The sequence below is a fragment of the Glycine soja genome, chromosome 2 (genome assembly GCF_004193775.1).
Source record: "Glycine soja cultivar W05 chromosome 2, ASM419377v2, whole genome shotgun sequence".
Taxonomy (NCBI): Eukaryota; Viridiplantae; Streptophyta; class Magnoliopsida; order Fabales; family Fabaceae; genus Glycine; species Glycine soja.
This window is the reverse complement of record NC_041003.1, coordinates 7,551,849-7,575,843: the sequence shown is the minus strand read 5'-3', so window position 1 is coordinate 7,575,843 and position 23,995 is coordinate 7,551,849. Positions and strand designations below refer to the sequence as shown.

The window sequence follows — 23,995 nt, the reverse complement described above, 5'->3', positions numbered from 1 at the left end:
AAAAGAAAGGTAAAAATTATGAGGGATAAAGAATGAAAATGAAAAAATATGATAATGTTTATGTTAATATACATGTAATATAAGAATTAATTAAAAAATTGGAAGTGATTTTATAGACCAAAATGACCAAACGTCATTAAATTTATGAACGAAAATGTTAGGAAATAGTTAAGTTTAATGAGAGTAAATTATTAATTTTAGATATCAAATTGAAAAATCAACTTTTAAAACACATAAGTATTACATAACAATCACATAAATAATACAAAACAATCACATAAACGATGAATGTCAATCATAAACTATCATAACATTACAGGTGTCATGTAGACACGTATGTTAAAGGTTAATAAAGATGAGTTAATACCATGACTAATTTGTTATAGTATTTGTACACTTAAAAATTAAATTTAAATTTTTTATTTTTTAAGATCAATTTATCAATATCATACACTTTTTGAGAACCAAAATAAATATTTATTCTTAATCAAAGTAGAAATGAATATCACTATTGTACCGTCATTACATGTAGTAGTGCAGTACTGCCTGGTCTTATGCTGTAGTGCTGTACTAGTGTTACGCCCGAGTAGATTAGGAGAGCCAAAAAACTTTTGAAACAGCTCACTCGGAAGCAGAGCAGAATAGATGAATTTGTTATCGCAATCCACTGCCCCTTCTACTTCTCTATCACCTTCCTGTTTTCTTCCACGCCACCCTCATGGTTCCACCTGTATCTCTCTCTCTCTCCTCTCTCTTCTCTTTTTCTCTCTCTCCTCTTCCTCTCTGACTTGGGTTTCTTATTTGGTTAGCAGGGTTCTCTTCTGGTACCTTCAAATTCTTGAAGAAAGAGGTTTGCTTTCCAACCATTATACCCAGCACACAATTCTAACATTTTAAGAATTTTTTTTTATTTTTTTTTATATTTTTTTAAACAGAAGAAGAATAAAGTTAATTAATTTTTGTTATATAATGTCATGTGCCTTTTGCTGTTGCTGTTTTTACCAGTGGTATGTTTGTAAGAACCAGAACCCATCTTGAAATTCAATTCTAATAACAGTTTTTCCTAATTAGATAGAGCGCCCCTTTGGTTGAGGTCTCATAAATAAGTATAAACTTGAAACCCTTTATTTCTGAGCACAAGAGAAAGGGTTAGGAATAATATATTTGTTGTTGTTTTGGGCTTCTTAGTCATGAACAAAATGCTTAAAAGATTCCCAGTTGGTTTGATAATGATATTTTAAATATATTAGTGTGGGATGCTGTAGGAAGAGCATTTTCTTTACAATGACATTCTCATTACTTACTTAAACCTGTTAAGGTTCCAACATTTGAAAGAGGATATTGGAATTTTAACCTAGTGGTATTACCATTGGTCTATTATTGTCTTCCAGAATGTATTTTAAGGGTTTTCAAACCCTCTTCAAAATACGTGTTCATTTCTGGGCTCCAGATAGGCAATGTGAAATTTGTGATGCTAGAATAGATGTTGGTTTCTTACGCACTGATGGTGGTTTACAATCCCTTGCCTACATCTATTCATGTGAAACTCAAATCAGTTAGCACTTGTTGGCCTAGTATCCTTTTCTGTCATATAGTTGTTATGTTGTGAGAGGAACACTTCAAATCTAGAAACCAGATTGAGTCTATAACTAAAAGGAAAACTTCCAAACCTATGGATGCAAAATCGGAAGTAATGTGATAGGTACCTGTTGGTTGAGGACCTTGGTTAGTTAATTGTTAAATTCAGTTAGTTTATTGTAATTAGGGGGCTGGATAATAAGCATAAATAGGAGGAAGGATTGAGAGAGGGGGTATCCTGTTAATTGAGAAGAGTTAGGGCCTTTGGGCATTGGGAGGTGCAGACCCTCAAAGCTCTACGATCGTACTGAAATCAGGAGATTTTGACCACTGTCTCTATAATTCTGACCCAGCTTCTATCATAAGGTGGAAACTGACCTATTAGCAAAATGAGTTATCGAAAAGATGTTAAAAAATGATATGTTGAATGAGTGATTGAGAATGACAGTTTATTTCTCAATAGTTCAACGTAAACCTCAGAAGGTAAACAAAAAATAATCTTCAATAAATGGCAGAATTCTGCACAAGTTTTACTGCCAATATAACCTTTTTATGGATTACTACTAGATTTTCTGATTATAAGTTACTAACAATGTCTGTGATTTATGGTATTTATGAGATTGGACATTTCACTTTATTTTACTGGCTGGAAAAGCATATCCTGTTTAAAAATTTGCCTATTTAAGTTACTCCTCTCCCACCCTTTCATGTCTTTAAAAGAAAAAAATTGTAAGGATAATCTTGTTTTCTTGGCCTTTTATTTTAAGAAAATATGTTCAATACTGCAGAGTAGATGTCTAAGGAAAGCTGGACGTACTAAAATCACTGCAAAGTTTGAGCTGAAGCCACCACCATATCCTTTGGTAAGATCTAAAATTTGCCCATTACTCCAATTATTACCTGTTAGAATTAATTGTGCTAGCTTTGATGGTGTGGTTCTCCCATTCTTCTTATCAAATTGTCCTTTAAGTTGGCTAATTTTTAATGGGACCTATGTTTCAAATGAAAAATGCCAATTGCCATAAAATTTGATTTGGCTTGGCTTTATCATTTTCAAATTTATATTAGAAATTTTTTGTTATGTATTCTTTCATCAATATAGAAAGTTAATAACTCTAGAAATGAAGAACTCAGGCATATCGGTTTGATTTATTGCAAGTGCACAATGCTTATAAGTTTACAGCTCAACAAAATGTCATTCTTTGAATGCAAATTAGGAAAGTATGAATTTTATATCCTTAGGTATTATGACTGTACAATTGCTATGAAATAAGACTAAGTTTTACAGAAGTAAGACTTGGGTTGCTTTTGAAAACTCAGTTTGCAAACTTTAATCCAAGCATGGACTTAATAACATGTTTTTGGTACTGTAGATTGTATAATTAATTACATATGCAACACTCACTCTAACACTTTCTTTTTAACACTTCATTGTCTGAAATTTATTAGAAATTACAAATTTTAGTGGGTCTCACTTCTAAATCAGGAAAGACTCGATAAATGAGAAGTGGGACACAAAAGTTTGTGATTTCCTATAAATTCCAGTCAACAACAGAGTATTAGAGAGAGTGTTGATAGCATTCTTGTATATACAATATACAGACTGCATGTGAAAGGTTATCAGTTTGGAAAGTATGAATTTTTTGAACCTGTGTTAAATGTAATTACTTTGTGCTTACTGTTTCTTGGTTATGTTTATACCGCTAAGATTTTTCTGAACCTGTGTTAAATGTAATTACTTCCCCATTTTTATTTTACACAACTAGTACTGTACAAGTAGCCATTTAATTTCTTTCTGTGCAACATATCAATTGCACCGAACTAATTATTAAACAATGCTACTGAGTTTCATGTACTTTTTTGTAATGACCTACTGTATGTCTTGTACTTGTGGAGATTTGGATGTTTATGTTGGACTGGTAATGCATATTTTCCCTATACTGTATGGTGAAAATTCTCAGAGTGCTTTGGAGCCAATTATGAGTCAGGAGACACTCGAATACCATTGGGGGAAGCATCATAGGACTTATGTAGATAATCTGAACAGGCAAATTGATGGAACAGATCTAGATGGGAATTCACTGGAGAACACTATAGTTATTACGTACAATAAGGGTGACATTCTTCCAGCTTTCAACAATGCAGCGCAGGCATGCATGCTTGTAATCATAAATTCTTATTGAGGTTTCTAAACCATTGCTTAGCAATCTTGTTTAACTTATTGCAGGCATGGAACCATGACTTCTTCTGGGAGTCCATGAAACCTGGTGGTGGTGGAAGGCCATCTGGGGATCTTCTAAATCTGATTGAAAGAGACTTTGGTTCATTCGAAAAATTCCTTGATGAGTTCAAGACTGCTGCTTCAACACAGTTTGGTTCAGGATGGGCATGGCTTGCATGTGAGTAAATACCCTTGTGACCATACTCTAATTTTCTGGCATTCATTTTTTATTTTTCTTGGTATTTCTAACCTAGCAAGTGGCTTTTACCCTTCCTTTTCCCTTTCCATTTTAGATAAAGAAAGCAGACTTGACGTGGAAAATGCTGTGAACCCTCTTCAATCTGATGAGGACAAGAAGCTAGTTGTGGTGAAGACTCCCAATGCTGTAAACCCCCTTGTTTGGAACTACTATCATGTAAGTAGTAAAGGATTACTTATAATATCCATTATTCATTTTATGTTTTCAAACATGAGTGCTAGGGTAAGGCTGAAGCATCATGGTTAGAATGCCTGACAAGGTTTCATTTTTATTTCTTGCAGCCACTCCTTACCATTGATGTTTGGGAGGTACTAATCAAGTTTACTTTGTGTTAGTGGATTTGAGGCCGTTAAAACTATTATTTCATTTCATTGATAATAAATTGGCTGACTTTGTAATTATGTTTTACTTTCACTTTTATACAGCATGCTTACTTCATTGACTTTCAGGTGAGATGTAGTTCAGATTATTATATAGTGACTACTATCTTTGATAGTTCTGTTCAATAGATAAAATATATCTATGACTGCTTTGTTATCTTTGCTTCTTTTCAGAACCAGCGCCGTGATTATATATCAGTTTTCATGGATAAGCTTGTGTCTTGGGATGCAGTCAGCTCAAGACTTGAGCAAGCCAAGGCTCTAATCAAGGAGAGAGAGAGAGAGGCTGAGAGGAAAAGAAGAGAGGAAGAAGAGAAACGGACAAGCAGTGAAGCCATTCCTGAGATATATTCTGATGGTGATGCTGACTTGGATGCAGAATGAGTAATTTTATTTGCAAATAGATGTAGTTTAAAATTATGTATCCTTTGCACTAGCTAGGTGTGGTATAGAGGCTCAATCACTTCAAGCTGCAAATTTTGTTTTATGATAAATGTTGTAATTTAGTGTTTCTTAGTTCATTCATGCATTGATGGCATAAAGTCTGATTTTATAGATTGTGTTTCAAAAACCAATTAGACTTTGAGGTTGTCAGAAAAAAATTTGTATTTCTTTCTGAAAGGAAAAAAAAAAATCTTACTCAGTTGAGCATTGATAGCAGATACCTCTCAAGCCTGTCGTATTTCATTGCCACCACTTTCTCCTTTAGCCAAAAAAGGAGCATTTGCCGAAGCCTGTTAATGCTGTACTACTAGTAATTGTCCTTTACTGAAACAGTTCATACTATGTTCAATTAATGATGTCATGTCTATACTTCAAGGACAAAATACAGATTTAGTAGAGTAAATTAAGAATAAACTACCGACTTCATCTTCTAAGTATCATCCTTTTTAAGTGGTTCTTAAAATAAAACAATTATCAATAAATTAGTTTCCCATTAATATTACAGAAAAATCAAAACCAAGAGCTACGGCAAACAGAGAAGCAACCTTCATGCCGGTCGGCTTGTAGAAATTTCAAATCCAATATTAGAGCAGAAGGAAGGAAAACCACTCGCAAACATAATTTTTAAATACAAATATTCAAAATTAATAATTAGTTTGAGTTTTAAATATTTTTAGCACTTATAGATAATTAATTAGTGTACTAGATATTTTTTTAAGAAAAAATAAACCATTTATTATTTTATAATTGAAAAAAATGTTTTTAAACACAATTATTCAAATTTAAAAATTAACTTTACATTAAAAAGTAAACATTAAATAAATTTTTAAAATACATATTTAAATTTTTTATTAAAATTTTTAATATAACTTTTTATTAAGTTATTGAATTTTTTTTTTGCCTGTACTGCCCATAGTAAATCTTAAGCATATATAAATATAAAGTTTACATCATGAATATATTCCAAATAAATTTATATAAATATGTAGTGTTGCATCAATATTGAACAGATTTTTAAAAACAATGTATATTGGTGTGTATAAAGAATACATCATGTGGTACGTTTTATGATTAAGTGTTACTTAGGCAAATACTTTTGTTATTTTATCAAATATTTGTATCATTTTGGTAAAAAAATATAGAAAATTGTATCATTATACTGTAGAGGAACTAAACTCGTTACCAAAATGAATTAAATAAATAATAGAACATTCTTTGCCTTACATAAAATTTCTTTTATTTTTACGAAAACCACTACGAATTTGTTAGTTGTTTATATTTTTTTTTCTCTTGTAAACATTGAATGTCCGTCTTCCAACTTTTTCTCGATTAGAGTGAAATCTCATTTGGGGTGAAACAAAATTTATTGCTTTAACTATCCTGAGAAGTCCTTTAGGTTGGTGGCGCCTTGTAGCTATATATGGAGGTCAAACAAGATAGCATTACTAAAAGAATAGTAACAATTAACAAACGCAATGTGTCTATGCAAGCAACTATGTATAACAGTCCCGCATATTTTCTTTTAGCTCCTCCAAAAACTTGATTTCAACTTATGCATAAATTAATTTATAGGAAAAACTTATTTTATTTTTTCTTGTGCTTAAGAAGAAATTTATCCAAGACCTTAATCAACACCTACCTATATATTTGTACAATATTCCTTTCTCATCCACCAAACAATATGGTAAGCTAGTTTGAGTGAACTGTTTCAGTTTCACTATTTCACTATTCTTTTGCCATATAACAAATACAGGAATCTTTCTTCACCAATACAGTATGTACTTCTCTTTCTCTGAGTAAATCTTATACAATGTTACATAAAAAAAATCACTGTTATATTAAGATCAATGTGACTATGTGAACATTATCTTATTGGGGACATCTTGAGTGACAGAATTGTCTTGTTTACACAGAAGAATATAATCATGAGTGAACAAAATTGTCTTGTTTCCATCATCTTATTGGGGACACCTAGAGAGACAGAAGGTTATCAAGGTTTGAGATCTCAGAAGTATTATTGACAGGTGGCCCAAATACATCCGAAAAGCGAAGAGTTTTATCTGCCCCAACTGACACCACCGTTAACCCATCTGGACTCTGCAAAACATAAGAAGAATCTAGTGTCATTTGGAAGAAATAATTGCCTGGTCAAAGTTGAAATTGTTTCATTCATGTTTATATGTTGACCAAATTTGGAGCCATCAACATAATGTTATTGATATTGCTATTTGCTTGCCTTACATTGCTATTACTAATTGTGTAGAAACAAAAATCCAAACACTAACATCAAATGCCATATAGCTAATTGCATGCCATACATTACAAGCTTAAAAAATTCACATTGGACCATGGGAATTGGTGGCTAGAGTTTAAATTGTGACTTGCAGCATACCTGACATAGATGGAGGACTCTGGAAGCGTGACAGTCCAAGCCTCCCACCTTAGTCATGGATGGATGCGTCCACATACAAAGTTGGTTGTGATGTGCACTTGTACTAAATCCATGACCACTTAAAAGCTCCTTGTGATGTCTATTCCATTCTAATCCACAAACCTGCATAGAATACTAGATTACTTACTGCAGATAATTAGGTGATCTATCATTCAGCTAAAAAAATTTGATGCATGACGCCAAAGGACTAAATATTAAGCGATTAAAAAAATGATGACTAATTATTTTTGGCTAATTACAATTGCTTAATTCATCAGTCCAAAGGACTAAATACTAAGCAATTAAGAAAATATGTTGATTAGTTCTTTTTGGCTAATGACAATGCTTAATTCTTAACAAACTAATGTAACAGATAAGGAGTTACTGAAACAAGGAAAGCAAATAACTATCTTGCCAATGCTTTGGGGTCTATGCTGCAAATGATGGTTCCCTTTTTTACATTCCATAACTTGATACTTCTATCTTCAGTGCCACCTCCAGAAGCAAGTACACTTGAATCATAAGGGCACCAGGAAAGGGCCTTGACTGCGGCACAATGGTCCTTAAAACAATGCAAAAAATTGGATGAACTCCTTTTAGCCAAGTCCCATACATAAACATGATTTTCATTTCCACCACTTGCCAATATGTTGCCCCTTGTCCATTTCAAACCACAAACTTCTGCTTTGTGTGCTTTTACCCAAGAAATCACGTTATTTGTCGCTCTAACTGCTTACAAGAACATGAAACATCAAGATGTTATATTATCTCATTTCAACATCAGTATCTTGCTATACTCTCAATACATCTAAATGATTAAAAGGAAAGAGTAATTACATCATGATTGATTATATATTTGTCATGGCTTTGCTATCCTATGTCCATGACCTTGCAGGATCCTTATCTGAAACTTAAAAACAATGAATTATGTACACCCTGTATTACTAACTACTTGCTGATCTTAAAGAAGCCAGATAAATACAAAGATGCATACTGGTTTGGAAGTTTCTGCATCCCAGAGTTGAAGTTCTGAGTTCATATATCCTATTGCCAAGTAATTGGTATCCTCTGACCAGGAAACACTAGTAGGAAATTTGTTGTTAGTGGCCTTAAACAACTTAAATACATTGCTATTCTCGGAGTTCCAAAGGGTACATGTATGAGTCAAAAGCAAACAGCCAGAATGTTGTTTTCCCCCCAATCCATGATGTTTGAGTAGAAATCATTTCTAATATTTTGTGCATCCAATATCCTTGATTCTTTCTGCAAGTGTAGTTATTCACTTTGTTAATCAGAGTACAGCATGAGATCATGGATTTGTATATTCGATATTGTAGTTAATTTGAGGTAAATACACAAGTTAGACTTCTTTCTCTCCCTAATTTTTTATAGATGGTTTATCATCAGCAATTATTCCTCTTATCACTCATTACGGGTTTATAAAACACAGTCATATTAGGATTTACTTGTAACATGATAATACTAATAGGGCCTACCAGAAGCATTAAATTATCTCAAATAAAAAACAAGAAAACTAGAATCAGAAGACATCAAATTCAGCCTTCTTTAACATCAACTCCTTTAGCCAATGCTATAATGTCTTTATCTTCATTTATGATGTAATACTATGACTTATTAAACTGATATGATTGCTTTACCCCAATCCAAACATGAATGTTCATATAGTGAAAAGGAATTTAATAGTTTTGCAACGGCTGGCAGTCATTTTATTATAATATTATCTTGTGTTTGGATCAGGAATTTCAAAATTTCAAGGAATTTGAAATGTCTAGAATTTGAATTGCTTTGATTTTAATTTTCTTCATTTTTCAAATGCTTTGTATGGATAAATAAATTCAAATTTCTTCCATTTTAAATTCTTTGTTTGGATAGGGCAATTCAATTTCCTCCATATACAAAATTTCAATTTTATATTTTAAATAGATGAAATTTTAATATTAAACTTTATAGAAAATAAACACAATCTAATTTTGAAATATTAATTAAAAAATATTTTCAATTTTTAATAATTTATAAATACAAAATATTGATAATTTTAACTAGGGTTGTTTTGTTTGACCACAACTAGTGATGTTTTTAAACCGACATCAATCAAGGCTATTTTTTGGTCGACATCAAATAGAATTTCTTTTTGTCAAAGTATGCTAGGAATATTTGTCAGTTGTCGTCAGTCGGGGCTATTTTTTGGCTAATGTTGGTTGAGTCTATTTTTCAGCCGATGTTGGTTAGATTTTTTTAATGACGTCGGCTAGGGTTTGTTTGGCCGACACCGGCTAGGGTCTTTTCGAACGACATTGACCAAGGCTATTTTTAGCCAACGTCGGCCTAAAAAATCCTAGCAGGTGTTGAAAAAAAATCTACCCAATATCAACTAAAAAATAGCTTGGTCGATGCCGACCAATAGAACTTACCTGATGTCGGCTGAAAAGCATCATTGGTTAACGTTGGCCGAAAAATCTCTAGTCGAAGTTGGCTAAAAAATAGCCCTGACCAATGTCGGAAAAAAAACCCTACCCAACATCGGCTATAAAATAGCCTTGGCTAATGTTGGCTAAAAATAGCTTTGACCGATGTCGACTATAAGAACTAAAAATAGTCATGTCCGATGTCGGTAAAAAATGCCTAGCTGGTGTTGGCAGAAAAAACCCTAGCCAACATCAACCAAAAAACCTAGCTAATGTGGTTAAGAAATAGCTCTGGTTGATGTCAGCCAGAAAACCCTAATCGATGTCAGCAAAAGAATACTAACCAATGTCGGCTAAGAAAATCTAGTTGACATCAGCCAAATAACCCTAGTCGATATTGGCTAAAAAGTAGCTTTGACTGATGTTGGTTGGAAAAACCTAGTTGACGTCGGCTGAAAAACCCTAACAGGTGTCTACTCAAAAGTTAGTTATGACCAATGTCAGTAGAAAAAATCTAGCCAATGTTAGAAAAAAAAATCATTGGTCAACATGAACTGAAAAAACTTGGATGACAACGACAAAAAAAATCCTTGGCTGACGTTAACAAAAATTTCCTATGACTGACGTCAGTGAGAAAATAACCCTAACCAACATCATATAAAAAAAATCTTAGCCGATATCGGCAAAAAATAGCTTTGGTTGACATCATACAAAAAAATTCTGACTGAAAAAACCTCGACCAACGTCAGTGAAAAACAACTTATTTTTGTTACATACATGCATATCCAAGGTATCTTTCTACCTAAACATATATATATATATATTTTGTGAGGTATGACTACCTTCCAAGCTTGTGCTTGTTTTATTTAAATTCCTAGGATCATGAGCAACTAGGTGTGTCCTGCTATGACTTGAGAAACAAAAGTGATCAAATAACAAGCAGAGATTTAAAAGGTACTAGGTTGCCTCCTAGTAACGTCCTGAGCTGGACGCGTGATGGCTTGTCGGTCACAGACCTAGTACTTTGCTTACCTTTGGCTTTGGACTTGGTCGCCTATTGGTCGGCCATGGGTCGTAAGCAACGCTCTAACCTTTTTGTGGATGAGCTGAGGTGAACTCTAGAGGTGATGGCAGTGCGTCTGTTGCCCATTGCCGGCCATCCCCAGGCTGCTGTTGTGTTTCGCCCTGCGCCTGCCTGGGGACGCAGTACTTCTTGATGAAAGCTCAATTAGTAGGGGGCCTGATGACCTTGCTGGGGGCGACATGCACTCCGTAGAACTGACAGAGGCCTGTAATTAGAGCTTGACAACTCCAAGACCCTGTTGGACTTCTTCGGGTCCACTGGGTGTCTTGCGGGCGCGATCCCTACAAACAATAGATGACATTAGAAATTAGTTGAGCGATGTGCATACTTACCTATGTCATGATGACGTGACCTTGCCGGGGGGAATGGGCACCCTGTAGGACTACAGAGGCCCGTAACCAGAGCTGGAAACCCCAGGGCCCTGTTGGACTTCTCCGGGTCCACTGGGTGTCTTTGTGGGTGCGATTCCTGCAAACAATATATGGTATCAGAAATCAGTTGAACCATATGTATACTTACCTATGTCACGATGGCATAACTTTGCTGGGGGGACAGGCACCCTGTAGGACTGACAGAGGCCCGTAACCAGAGCTGGAAACCCCAGGGCCCTGTTGGACTTCTTCGGGTCCACTGGGCGTCTTGTGGGCGCGATCCTTGCAAACAATAGATGACATCAGAAATCAATTGAGCCATGTGCATACTTACCTATGTCATGACGGCGCAGACCAACTAATACATCTGCAGGGGGAGATTGGCATTGTGGTCGCTGGGCAGAATGTTGCTAAATAGCAACATCATCCATATCCATGTAAGAGTGGTCATGTTGGTGCGCATGATCCGCACTCGTCTTTTTGCAGCGACACGGGTGAAATCTTTCCCCGGTATGCATAGTAGATGCGTGATAGCCTCCCTCTCTGGATGTGCTCGCACAGTTGGTCGCCCTCCAATATCAGGGGGTGGCCTAGGAACTGATAAAAGGAAACTACTGACCCCTTAACCGGGAGCACAAGTCTCGGTGAAGCATCTAAGGGCAAAGGACCTTATATTCTCTTAAGGTGTGGATATGGAGCACACTGAAAATGAGGACGCGTAGCCCTCTAAAGGCGAGGGCGTGCAGCCCTCTACAGATGAGGATGTGCAGTCCTCTGATAGCGAGGACATATAGTCCTCTAAAGGTGATAGGTACTAGTACCCAAGGGTCCACCTTTATGAGAAAGCAAGAGATCGACTCATCAAGAGGGTCGGTCATCCAAAAATATTGGACACGAGATGTAGGAAATCTATGCAGTTAACATGATTTTTAGGGATGCAGATGCATGCAACCTTTGTCGTGAAATTTGGTAATGTTGACCTCATATGAAACAATGCAATGCAATGGAAATTTTGTACAATGTTCATGACATTCTTTCCTTATTTTGTGATTTTGATTTTGATTTAATTTTTTTGGAAAACACAGATTGACTGTCCTTTTGAAAAAGGTGATAATTCATGCAACCTTATCCTATCTTTTGCAAATCTCTCCGGGAACTCTCTCAGAGTGTATGTTTTGTTTGATTTAGTCACTTGACCATTTTGGAGTGACGGCAATGGAGCCGTTTGACGTTTAATCAATCTATTGAAATTTCAGGGTTTGTCTCCCCCCCCCCCCTTTTTTCTTGTTTAAAAATATTGACGGGTGAGAACTTTTGATCTGCCCCTATGTTCACTTGAGGCTCATGCACGATGCCCCTCATTGCCCCAGTGTAAGGCTTTGAGGTACCAATTGTTATCTTTCGTCATGACCTTGTAGCTGGGAACCTATTGGGTGAGAACTTCTAATCTGCCCCTAGGTTCGCTTGAGGTTTTTGCATGGTGCCTTTCATTTCCCCAGTGTAAGGCTTTGAGGTACAATCATTGTCTTTCGTCATGACCTTGTAGCGAGGAACTTATTGGGTGAGAACTTCTAATCTGCCCCTAGGTTCGTTTGAGGTTTATGCATGGTGCCTTTTATTGCCCCAGTGTAGGGCTTAGAGGTACAATCGTTGTCTTTCATCATGACCTTGTAGCAAGGAACCTATTGGGTGAGAACTTCTAATCTGCCCCTAGGTTCATTTGAGGTTTATGCATGGTGCCTTTTATTGCCCCAGTGTAGGGCTTAGAGGTACCAATTGTTGTCTTGTTTTCAAAACCCCGTAGTAAGGAAGAATGAAAGAAGCAGTTGATTCTTGCAAAAAGAATTTTCCAAGGACGAGAAATAGTTGAAGGATTTTTCAGTTGATGGATTAAGTCAAATAACTCCTATGTAGAAGCAAGATGTTTTGATGTCTTGATGATGCTAAAGGATCAAGTGCTTCTAAGTTTTATTCAAGACAAGAATCCAAGAAAATCAAGATATATGATCAAGTTGATCTCTAGAATCTTTAGGAAGAAGTTTCCAAATTGAAAAAACAAAAGGTTTGACCAAAGAATTCTATCATTTCAAATTGAGATTTGCTCTTTGGTAATCGATTACCAGCAGCAGAAAATGTTTATAACAATCACTAGAAATTTGAATTCAAAATTTATAACGTGTAATTGATTACACATGGATGGTAATTGATTACCAGCAGTTTATTGAACGTTTTAATTCAAATTTTTTAAAACCTGTAATCGATTACACAAGTCTTGTAATTGATTACCAGAGGGGATTTTCAGAATATAATTTCCAAGAGTCCCCTCTATTCAAATGTTTTATGAATGGCCATCAAAGGTGACTTGGAAACACGAATTTAAAGAGATTTTTCATTGCCCAAAAAGTTTTATCCTCTCGAAAGATTAAGAGTTTTTCTTAACTGAAATGTCTTGGTCAACCACTTGCATATTCAATAAGGAATTTTGATTGATCTTCATTGTACAATACATCTCTTTTAAGAGAGATTTCTTCTTCTCTTCTTCTTATTTTTGAAAAGGGATTAAGAGACTGTGGGTCTCTTGTTGTAGAGGATTCCTAAACACAAGGGAAGGGTTGTCCCTGTGTGGTTCAGACTTTGTAAAAGGAGTTTTACAAAGAGAGTGGAAAATCTCAAGTGGGTTGCTTGAGGACTGGACGTAGGCACGGGAAGTGGCCGAACCAGTATAAATCAAGTTTGCATTCCTCTCTCCCCTTAAACTTCTTTTATTTATTGCTATATATCTTTTGTTTTAAAGAAGTTTATTTTGAATTGTCTTTTGAGTAATTCATGTTAAGGGTGCATTATTAATCCAAAAAAACAAAAGGAGAGTGAAAGTTTAATTGGGGAATAGTCTTTGTATCTTAATTCAACCCCCCCCCCCCCTTCTTAAGATAACGGAGGCCATTTGTCCCACATCCTATTCTTGATAACTCACTTCTCTCTAAAAGACAAACTTTCTGGAATGATAAAATGAGGTCACATGAACGTTCTGGAAACACAGTCAATCAAATGCTTTTTTTTTCTTTTTCTTTTTGAACCTTTTTTTTATTTTGAAACTTATTTGTTTTGAACTTTACTCGTTGTTTTACGGCACCCCCACCAACGTGCAAGACGAGTAATCTCTTATTGAACGGTCTTGGAAGTCCAAACTCAGGAGCACAGGTCGCTTGAGCAAACAGACCAATGGCTTGCACCCACATTCCGGAGAAAGTTGAATAAGCAAAGATGCGTTTGTGAGAGGATGAGGGACAAAGATATCAACTTTATCCATTTCATTTAACATTGTAACTGTGGTTTACAATAATGGTACAAACTTGAAAATCCTGATGAGTCATTAGAGACATCTAACAACAGCTTTCAAAATTTCCCCATGTGTGGCATCTCTTGTCAATGTCAGGATTTACACGCGATTCTTCTCAAATTTCAGCCAGCCCGCATCAGTTAGACCTTGCACCTTACGCTTCAGAGCCCTACAATGCTCAATGGAACGCCCTGGGGCTTCTCCGTGACAAGCACACGTTGCGTTCGAGTCGTATTCTCGGAGAAATGGAGGTTGATGAACCTTGGCTAGGGTTATGGCTACCATTGAATTATCAAGTAGATATGGGAGCAAGTCAGCATAGGACATTGGAATTGGGGTGAATTCTACAGGCTTTCTCGCTGCAAAATTCATTTCTTGGTTGGTGTTTTTGGTTTGTGCTAAAGGTGGTGTTCGTCATTGGAAGTGTGGTAGACAGACTTTGTGGTTGATTTAGGGATTGCCTTTGTGGATAATTGGGCGATGGGTAAGGAGAAGGTTTGTTATTGGCTGAGTAATGACACTGTTGGGTTGGTGGGACACTTGGCTGTATAGGAATGGCAGTCACAGCATGGGCTTCTCCCTCATTCTCACCCTCTTCATTTGCCCTAGTTTTTTTTTTGGCATTTATCAAAGCATGATGATCAGATTTTCCTTTTTTTAGACCCACTTTGATCCTTTCGTCGGTGAAGACCATATCATCAAAGCTTGAAGGTGTGTAGCCCACCATCTTTTCATAGTAGAATACTAGTAATGTGTCTAGTATCATTGTCATCATTTTTTTTCTCCGTCATTGAGGTGCCACTTGAGCTGCCAGGTCTCTCCACCCTTGGGCGTATTCTTTTGAAAGATCCGTGCCCTCTTTTTGCACATGTTATGTAGTTGCATCCTATCCGAAGACATTATACTGACACTGCCTAACGAAGGCAACCACTAGGTCCTTCCAAGAATGGACTCGGGAAGGTTCCAAGTTAGTGTACTAGGTAACAGCTACCACAGTAAGACTTTCTTGGAAGGAATGTATCAACAATTCCTCATCTTTTGCATATGCCCCCATCTTCCGATAATACATCTTTAGATGGTTCTTGGGGCAAGTAGTCCCCTTGTACTTGTCAAAGTCCAGCACCTTGAACTTGGGAGGGGTGACGATATTGGGTACTAGGAACAACTCTTATAGGTTAGCAAAGGCATAATCTTCACCTCCTTCAATGGCCCTGAGCCTTTCCTCTAGATGATCCAACTTTCCCATTTCAGCCATAACATGAGGGTTTTTACTTGTTATGGAATGCAAGAGGTGTAGCTGGGGATGATACTGAGGGCCCTCCAAAGGGTTTTGTAGGGGTATATCACCAACTGCTTGCCCTCCAGTGGCATATCCGAGGTAAGGCTCGAAGTCGGCTAGATTGTGGTGGGGAATTTCATGTGTCTCCCCCACAGTTTAAGAGACATGTGCATGATCAGTTTGGGGTTGTTGGTTCTCAATGGGTATAGGAGTGGAGTTATTGACATTCTTATTGGGAGTGTACGCCACATTGGGTGGCGTATAGTTGAGAGGCAAGCCATATGGCAGGAAGGCGTGCTCGTTTTGAATTTGCACATCATGGAGGCCACCCGTACTTCCCAAATCTTTGCCTACCATAGCTGAGGTTGGATGATTCATTTGGTTAAGGCCAGATGGGGGCATCGGGTTCACCTTAGCAACAGTGCTGGTAGCGGCAACTGCAACCGCACTGACTTCCATTATCTTCTTCATGATCATCATGGCCTCCATCATCGTAGCCATTTGCTCTTTCATGGCCTCCATGTCGGCCATCATCTTCTCTTGTACCTCCTCTATTTCACCCATTACTCTAGCTCTAGCACAGGTTCGATGAGGGCACCGTAAAGCATGTTTTTTTTATAATAATGATTAAGTTCATTTTATTTTATTTTATTTTTCAAGGAAAGAATGTAATGAGCAATGCAACCAATGAAAAGCATGGACGTATGCGAATGATGCATAGTTGAAGTATTGCTAATTTTTACGCAGGACATGGGGTTGAATCAATTTAGATTTTCAACATGGTCCATGACATCTTTGTCAAGGTGAAGCTGGAAGTAACAAGGATATCAACAATCCTAAACGTGTTTGGCAGTAGACGAAGCAATGATGTAACACGATCCATCTTTTGCCCCAATTTTTGCAAGATGGTTACTTTCATACTTCAACTTGACTCGATGAACCTTTTCGTAAAAGCACGAGCTTGGTTCAACCCCATAACCCAGGGAATGGCAATTTTGATCGCCAATACTTCAACAACATTTCATAGGGATGAAAGACTCGGGAATACGCATGCTATGCATGGAAAATGTAATTATGAGATTGAGATGCCCGAAGAGACATCCTTTCTTAGTTAACCACGCATTAGGTACCATTCTCAATCATTTTGTTTTGTTGTTTGTGTTTTTTTTATATTTTAGAAATGGGTTTATGATCCCAACATGGTTGGCTCATGGTACCTAACACATGCAACTAAGAATGCATCATGAATTTTCATGCTTCCCTTTTTTTGTTTTTGTTTTGTAGAAGAAAACACAAGGATCATGTATGAACAAACATGTAGAACAAAAAGTATGTTGAACGCATATGCATGATGATGCAATGATTCATGCAAAATGTGAGGCTGGAATGTGATAACGGACAAATGCAGGAACAATATGTTCATTATGATGCTGAAGAGATGTTTGTGCGATGCATGATATGAATGCATTTACGGACACGAGAGCCCGGAAAATCATCTCTCCTTACATGCGCATTTGGGGGCGCAGTGCCCCATGTGTGCAGTTAAGAAGACGATATGGATCTTCCGACTTCCCACGACAAAAGATGAGACCCACATACAACGCATGTGTGATGGCATGATGCAGATGCGCAAAAGCGCAACAGGGGGATTTACACAGCATGGCAATATCTTCAAATAATCATACAACAAAGGCGTACATGACATTTAGGTTATATGCATGACAGTGTTTAAAAGGCACGCAGCGTGTTCGCTTCGTGCCCCTATTTTAGGGACCTATAGGATAATATCTAGGGGTCTCTAATAACTACTCCCAACGATCCATATCTCACATGGTTGTTTTCTAGAGGTATCATCACTCAAGATAATAATATTGTGGCGATATGGAATACCAGCGACAACACATTATAAAGAGAGAAAGCTCTAGACAAGGTTTCACTATTATCAAGCAAGTCGGAGACCTAGCATGACCATAGATTCACCTCCACTCCTTAAATTCCCATGGACCCGGGTATAGGGCCCCTTTTTTACTCAAACCCGTGGGTGCTTAGAATGCGGTGTAAAAATGTGGAAAAGACAGCATTTATTATATTTACACAGTTCAAAAATGCACACACAAAGTTTCACAATTCCACAATTTCCTAAAATAGGCCTAACTCACAAAAATAGTCCCCAGTGGAGTCGCCAACTGTCGCAACATGCCCTTTTGCGGGTGGGCGAGGCGAGGCTCACGGGTGGGGTGGTCGACAAAAGCAGGGCTTTTGCTCCTACGTACCCTCCATCGAAGAGGAAATCAGACCTACGTAGTTCTTTTAAGGGTGAATCAAGCGATTCTTTTTTACTTGGAAGGTGATCATTTTAAGGCGTTGGACCTTAAGAATGATCCATTTACTTGTTAAAAATGATCCATTTACTTGGTAAGGAAAACTGAGATATTGAACTTTCAAATCTTTTTTAGTGATTTTTTTTTTGTGGATGAGCTTAACTTTGCGGGTTGATTTTAGCCTTAGTTTCACTTTAGTTATTAGTCAATTCAATTAAGAAAGAGAAATCCCAAAGAGAAACGTCTAATTGATTTTTCTGCTTTATTTTACTAAAAGGTATTTTTTTATTATTATATTATTATTTTTACCTCTTTTTTTATTTCCAACGTGGTTACGGCACGACCGAACGGTCGGATTTCATTTTAATAGAAATTAACGGATATTACAAATCAAATGATCGGTGGAAATTTATTTTATTTTTTGATTAAGCGAGAAATGACTTAAATAAATGACTGAAGCACGTCAAAAGAGGGTACGGAAAGTAAATGAAACGAGAATAAAAGTACACGAAACAAATGGGGACCACCACGGGTACATAGAACGAATTGAAAAGCTCGATTTGGGGTACTTACCGGTTGAAGATCGAAGAACAATGAAGAACGAACGATGAATGACAAAGAACGGTTGAAAATCTTCGCGTAATTACCCACGGAAACGTTACGAAAATGTTAAGGAAGCGCCTCAGCCTGGATTTTTTTCATGGAAACAATTTTCCTCATCAATTTCAAGTGAATACGAAGTGCCAAGAAGGCTGAACCCTTTTCTTCTTCACTCCTCCCCCTATTTATAGCAAAATAGGGGAGAAGCTTGTCACCCAGCTCGCCCAAGCGAGCTCAGCTTGCCCAGGCGAGCCAGGTTGCTTCCTCCAGAAGCAACCGCCTTCTGGAGGAAGAATCTGGAAGGCCCAAGTGGGTCTGGTTTCTATTTGCACCCCCTTTTTTACTAAATACACCCCCTTTACTTTTTTTTGTGATTCTTTTTTCGTAACGTTACGAAACTTTACGAATTTCGTAACGATACTTATTTTCTTTCCGTAGGTTACGGAACCTTACGGATCATGAAATTACTCTTTTTTAGCTTTCGAAAAAGTTACGAAAACTCACGGATTGTGTAACAATACTTCCTTTTGATTTCTGTCACGTTACGGAATTTCACGGATTGCGTAACAACGCTTCCTTTTTATTTCTGGCACGTCTCGGGACTTCACATATTGTGCAACAAAGGGTGCCAAGTACTTTGAAGCGGTCAATTAAAGGTTGTATGTCATCAAGCAATAGTCCCTGGACGAAATTAGGGTATGACACTCACAAACCCTTCTTTAGTGGATGTAGTGGTGGAAGAGACTTCCTTACTCCACCCTACTCTTCCTCCACCATAACTTAGGGAGTTCTTCTTTTCCTATCTCCTTCTTTGCTTTTATTACACTTGTTCGATTCTATTTGATGGTTTAATTGTTTTTAATCTTTTAATTGTGCTACATTGAGGACAGTGTGTTGTTTAAGTATAGGGGGGAGTGTTCTTTGGTTTTGCTAGTTTTGTCGGTTTTGTTAATTTGTTAGTTGTGTTAATTTGTTAATGTTGTTAGTTTCGTTGGGTTTCTAGTTTAATATTTTGGGTCAATTCTGTGTGCGTGTACGACTTTGCATGTTTTTCTTTGAATTATAGGATATGTTCAAGAAATGGGTAATTGTTTTGAAAATAAAAGTTTCTTGACATTTTGTGATTTGAAATCCTTGATTTTCCTCTACATGTCATGATAGTTTTGAAAGTTCAATTTGAATGTGATGAGTTTACCTTTGTGAGAATTTGAGCCATCCATCATCATAATCATTTGGTGTGTTTTGCCCCATTGATTGCTTGCATAATAGCCTTGGCTTGATTCCTGTTGATGCTTCCTAATTCACATGCATATTTGGAAATGATTGAGGCAATTTTGTTCTTATAAGCTTCTAGCCAAATGGACTTACCTTGAATTAATTCCTTTGATAGCCCTTTTGAGCCTTGTTTCTCTTTCCTTGTTTTGAAGCTCACTACATATTCTTAAGGAATTTTGGAGCTTTGGAATTGTTTTGGGAATAAGTGTGGGGGGTTTTTGTTTCATTGGATAATATGTTTTGTTGGCTATGCTTCATGATGTATTTTGGATAATATGTTTTGTTGGCTATGCTTCATGATGTAAGGAGCACATGGGGTGCTAATACCTTCCCTATGCATAAACAACTCCCGAACCCTGATTTTCAAAATTTGCAGACCTCTCCTTGGTTTTTCTAACATTTTCCTCGAATAAAGGTTGGTGGCGACTCCCACGCATTTTCTTTTTTAGAAGATGCACCTTTAGCTTTTCGCCCGCACTCCCGTCGTAGGGTAGGTTGTGACACCCCTCTATTTCGTGGCTCTACAAAAAAACCCTTACTTTTTGGCAGTGCATTACACTTGGCCCCCTTGATGTTAGGAACATTAACAGAGAAAGTCTTGTGATTGGCACATGAGTTTTAATAAACTATTTTTTTTTACCAAAAATGGTCCCATCTCCCTCTTTTTAAAATATTGCACTAGTTCTTGTGAAGAAGAAAAAAATGACCTTTACACAATGTCGCAACCTACCATTCGACGGGAGGGCGAGCGAGACTCAAGGGTGTGTCTTCCAAGAAAGAAAAACGCGCAGAGTCACCATCAATGTTTATTAGAAGAAAATGTTAGAAAAACCAAAAAAGGGTCAACAAAGGTTAAGAATAAGGGTTCGAAAGTTGTTTACATGCAGGGAAGGTATTAGCACCCCACGCATTCGTCACAAAGGACGACAACCTTTAATCAAATGTGCAAAACCATGACTTCAATATTATTTATTTTTCCCTTTTTTATGTTTTTTTTATCTTTTGGGGTTGACAAGAGCATGGCTCTTGCTCCTACGTATCCTCAAGTGTGGTGAGAAAATTAGACCTACGTAGTTCTTAAAGAGCAAGAAAGTTACGCGTGGGGTTGATTTTAAACTTTTGAAAGGTTCATTTTAACCAATAAAAGTAAAAGAGACAGTTAAGGCGTTGGAACTTGAATGGATTCAAGCGATTTTTATGGATAAAAGCTTGTTTATGTGTTGATTTTAACTTTGGTTTCACTTATTTACTTTCAAACTCATTAAAAGATGACTTGCAAAGTAAATGACCGATTGAATCTTTATTTTACATTGATAAATCGAGGTTAGGGCACAAACGATCGATTGTGTATTTTACAATGATTAAGTGAGATTACAATACAAATGATGGGTTGAAATTTTATTTTACAGTGATTAAGTGAGATTCCAGCTCAAACGATCGGTTGAAATCGCTTTACACAAAGAAATGAGATCACTGATGGTAAAAGAATGAGATGAAGATATGAAAAGAAACAAGAGGGACCCCTAAGGGTGCATAGATTGAATTCAAAGCTTCAAAATAAAAACTAACTGGTTGATGAACGAAGAACGAACAAAAATGGTGAAGAACGGACGATGAACGATGTAGGAATTGGTCACAGAAGCGATTCGAAAGCGCCTCAGCCTCATTTTTTCTTCTTCTTTCTCCTTCTTTTCACTAATTTCACTAAAATGCTCTTAATGTAAGAAGCTGAACCCTTTACCTCAACCCCCTCACGCCTATTTATAGTAAATAAGGGATGGAGGTTGCACAACAGCTCGCTCAAGCGAGTTGGTTGCTTCCTCCAAAAGTAACATTGCTCTCCCAGGCGAGCTGGTTACTTCAGCCCTAAGCTTTTTGGTGGCCAGGCGAGCCAGAGGCTAGCCTGGGTGAGCCAGGGGCCTGAAAAAGTCACCAAATGGCCATTTTGCCCTCCCTTTTAGGTATTTTCCGTATTCTTTTTCGAAACGTCAAAAAGCCTTACAGATTGCGTGACAACTGGTGTTAAAAAGCTCAATTCGGCTAGCAAGAATCCAAATGTTTGCAAATGATCCTCCCCGAATGAAATTAGGGTATGACACACAACAAAAAGGTTATTTCTAGAACCTCAAGAACACTATAAATATTATGAATCTCAAACAAATCCATATCAATTATCTTTTTTATTAAAAAAAAAAGAAATATTGCAAGGATAACAATTGAATTGGCCCACAATTTGATTGACATTTAAACAATTCACATAATAGAATTAAAAGAAAAAGGTTACAACAAGAATCTTCTAAATGTCTTTTTTCTTTATGTCTCAGCATAAAAGAACTGAAAAGAAAAACATAGATTTGTGATATCAATTGAAACATGAATTATCGAATTGTGCAAATCAATTTTTAATTGTTGAAGATCACCACAATTGAAATCGTAGTAATTATACAACACAAAAGTAGTAATCAAGAGTAATTGCTATTGAACAAAAACACAAATTGAGATTTAACCTAATTTAGTTCATGTATATATTCACTAAATTGAAATCAAAAGAATGTATAATAATTAGCAATGGTGGCTTGGGAGGTTTCAACGGAGTGACGACGACAGCGGCTTGAAAGCTTTTGACAAAGTGTCCAAGGCAAATAGTGCAAGGGCCCCCCAACCAATGGCGTTGTGACGTCGAAATCATACGCCATTGGAATCGTGACATGCAACAAAATAGTTGTCGTCCTCCCTCTTCTCCTCCTTCTTTGCTCCCTTCATCGTCAAAAACCAATTTTATGTTCTCAGATCTAGGTTTTGTTGTTAGAGATCTAAATGAGGATAAGGAGAAAGAACATGTCATTTTGGTGGTGTTTGGGGGAGAAGAGAGGGGCAATTACGGGTTATGACAAAGCTATATTTTATTTGATTTTTTTGTTGTAAAAATTTAACGGAAGTTAGACATCATTTTAGATAAGGGGTTAAAAGTAATATTTATAAAACAATGGGATATTGAGTGTAATAAGTCCAAATGCAGGGGGATGATGTAATTAACTCAAAATAAAATTATAAAACCTCAACTTACAATCCGTGGGTCTCATTTGACCTAGTAGAGTCTGCTCCTTAATCGCGCCTCCATTGAAGAAACCATTCATTTGACCTAGCCTCGGTCGCACCTTCACTGAGCAATGAAGAATTCTTGGTTGCACCTCATTAATCTGTAATCACACCTCCCTCACTTGATACAAATTAACTTGGTCTTTCTCAGCATCTCAATTGGTTTCAATCACTTCCAATCCCTAATCGCGCCTCCAATCCTTGGTCTCAACATTCTCAATCACTTTCAAACTTGGTTGTTCTCAATCACTGTCAGACTTAGACGTTGCTGATCGCTTTCATCGAACATTGAAAAGGTATGTCTTTTGTACTATGAAGGAAAATGTATGAATTTTAGAATTGAGTTTGTTGAAAAGGTAGTTTGGAATGTGAATTTGTCTTCTCCCTTTGAAATTGTGGACAATTTTTCCAATGTTTCATTCATTGTTATTATGATTTTTACAATGAAGGAAGGGGTGTTCACAGATTTGATCAATTTTGAAGAAAAATCATTCGATCCAATCACTTGGGTTTTTATTTTTAATTTATCATCCAGTCAGTTGTGTTCAAAACTTTGATTTGATCCAATTTGATCCAATTTGATGCACTTTGGATTGGATCGATTTTTGGTTTTAATTATGCTTTTATTTTTCTGATAAAATATTAAATAAATGGTAAGATATATAATAGATATAATAAAAATTTGTTTAAAATATCAAATATTTTATTTACATGTCATTATAGAAATATATTTATGCATCTTAACTCAAATAGTTAGTAAAAAATGATCTTTTATTAAATCTATTTTTATAAATAGACATAAGTTAATGATAAATTTTACAAATATATAAGAAATAAAAATATAAACATGATTGATATTATCCAATTATGAATAAATTCGGTTTGGA

At 36.5% G+C, this 23,995-nt stretch overlaps 1 protein-coding gene across 4 annotated transcripts; it reads left to right on the top strand.

Moving 5' to 3' along the window:
* The first annotated feature begins 522 nt into the window (after positions 1-522).
* LOC114384778 (superoxide dismutase [Fe], chloroplastic-like) lies at positions 523-5,098 on the top strand. Of its 4 annotated transcripts, none has more exons than XM_028344582.1 (9): positions 523-721; positions 810-850; positions 2,367-2,441; positions 3,540-3,728; positions 3,806-3,977; positions 4,093-4,214; positions 4,340-4,366; positions 4,484-4,507; positions 4,613-5,098. In XM_028344582.1, exons 1-9 carry the CDS (start codon positions 646-648, stop codon positions 4,820-4,822), a joined length of 936 nt encoding a protein of 311 aa, XP_028200383.1. In that variant the 5' UTR covers positions 523-645; the 3' UTR covers positions 4,823-5,098. The 4 variants fall into 4 exon arrangements, with proteins under 4 accessions (XP_028200383.1, XP_028200391.1, XP_028200377.1 ...); XM_028344590.1 differs by having other exon boundaries at positions 524-721; positions 813-850; XM_028344576.1 differs by having other exon boundaries at positions 524-730; positions 813-850.
* The last annotated feature ends 18,897 nt before the right edge of the window (positions 5,099-23,995 follow it).

Coding starts and splice junctions, on each gene's coding strand:
- LOC114384778 (XM_028344568.1), top strand. CDS start 646: ATGAATTTGTTATCGCAATCCACTGCCCCTTCTACTTCTCTATCACCT. Junction 4,367..4,483: donor TTACCATTGATGTTTGGGAG/GTACTAATCAAG, acceptor ACTTTTATACAG/CATGCTTACTTCATTGACTT. Junction 4,508..4,612: donor CTTACTTCATTGACTTTCAG/GTGAGATGTAGT, acceptor GCTTCTTTTCAG/AACCAGCGCCGTGATTATAT.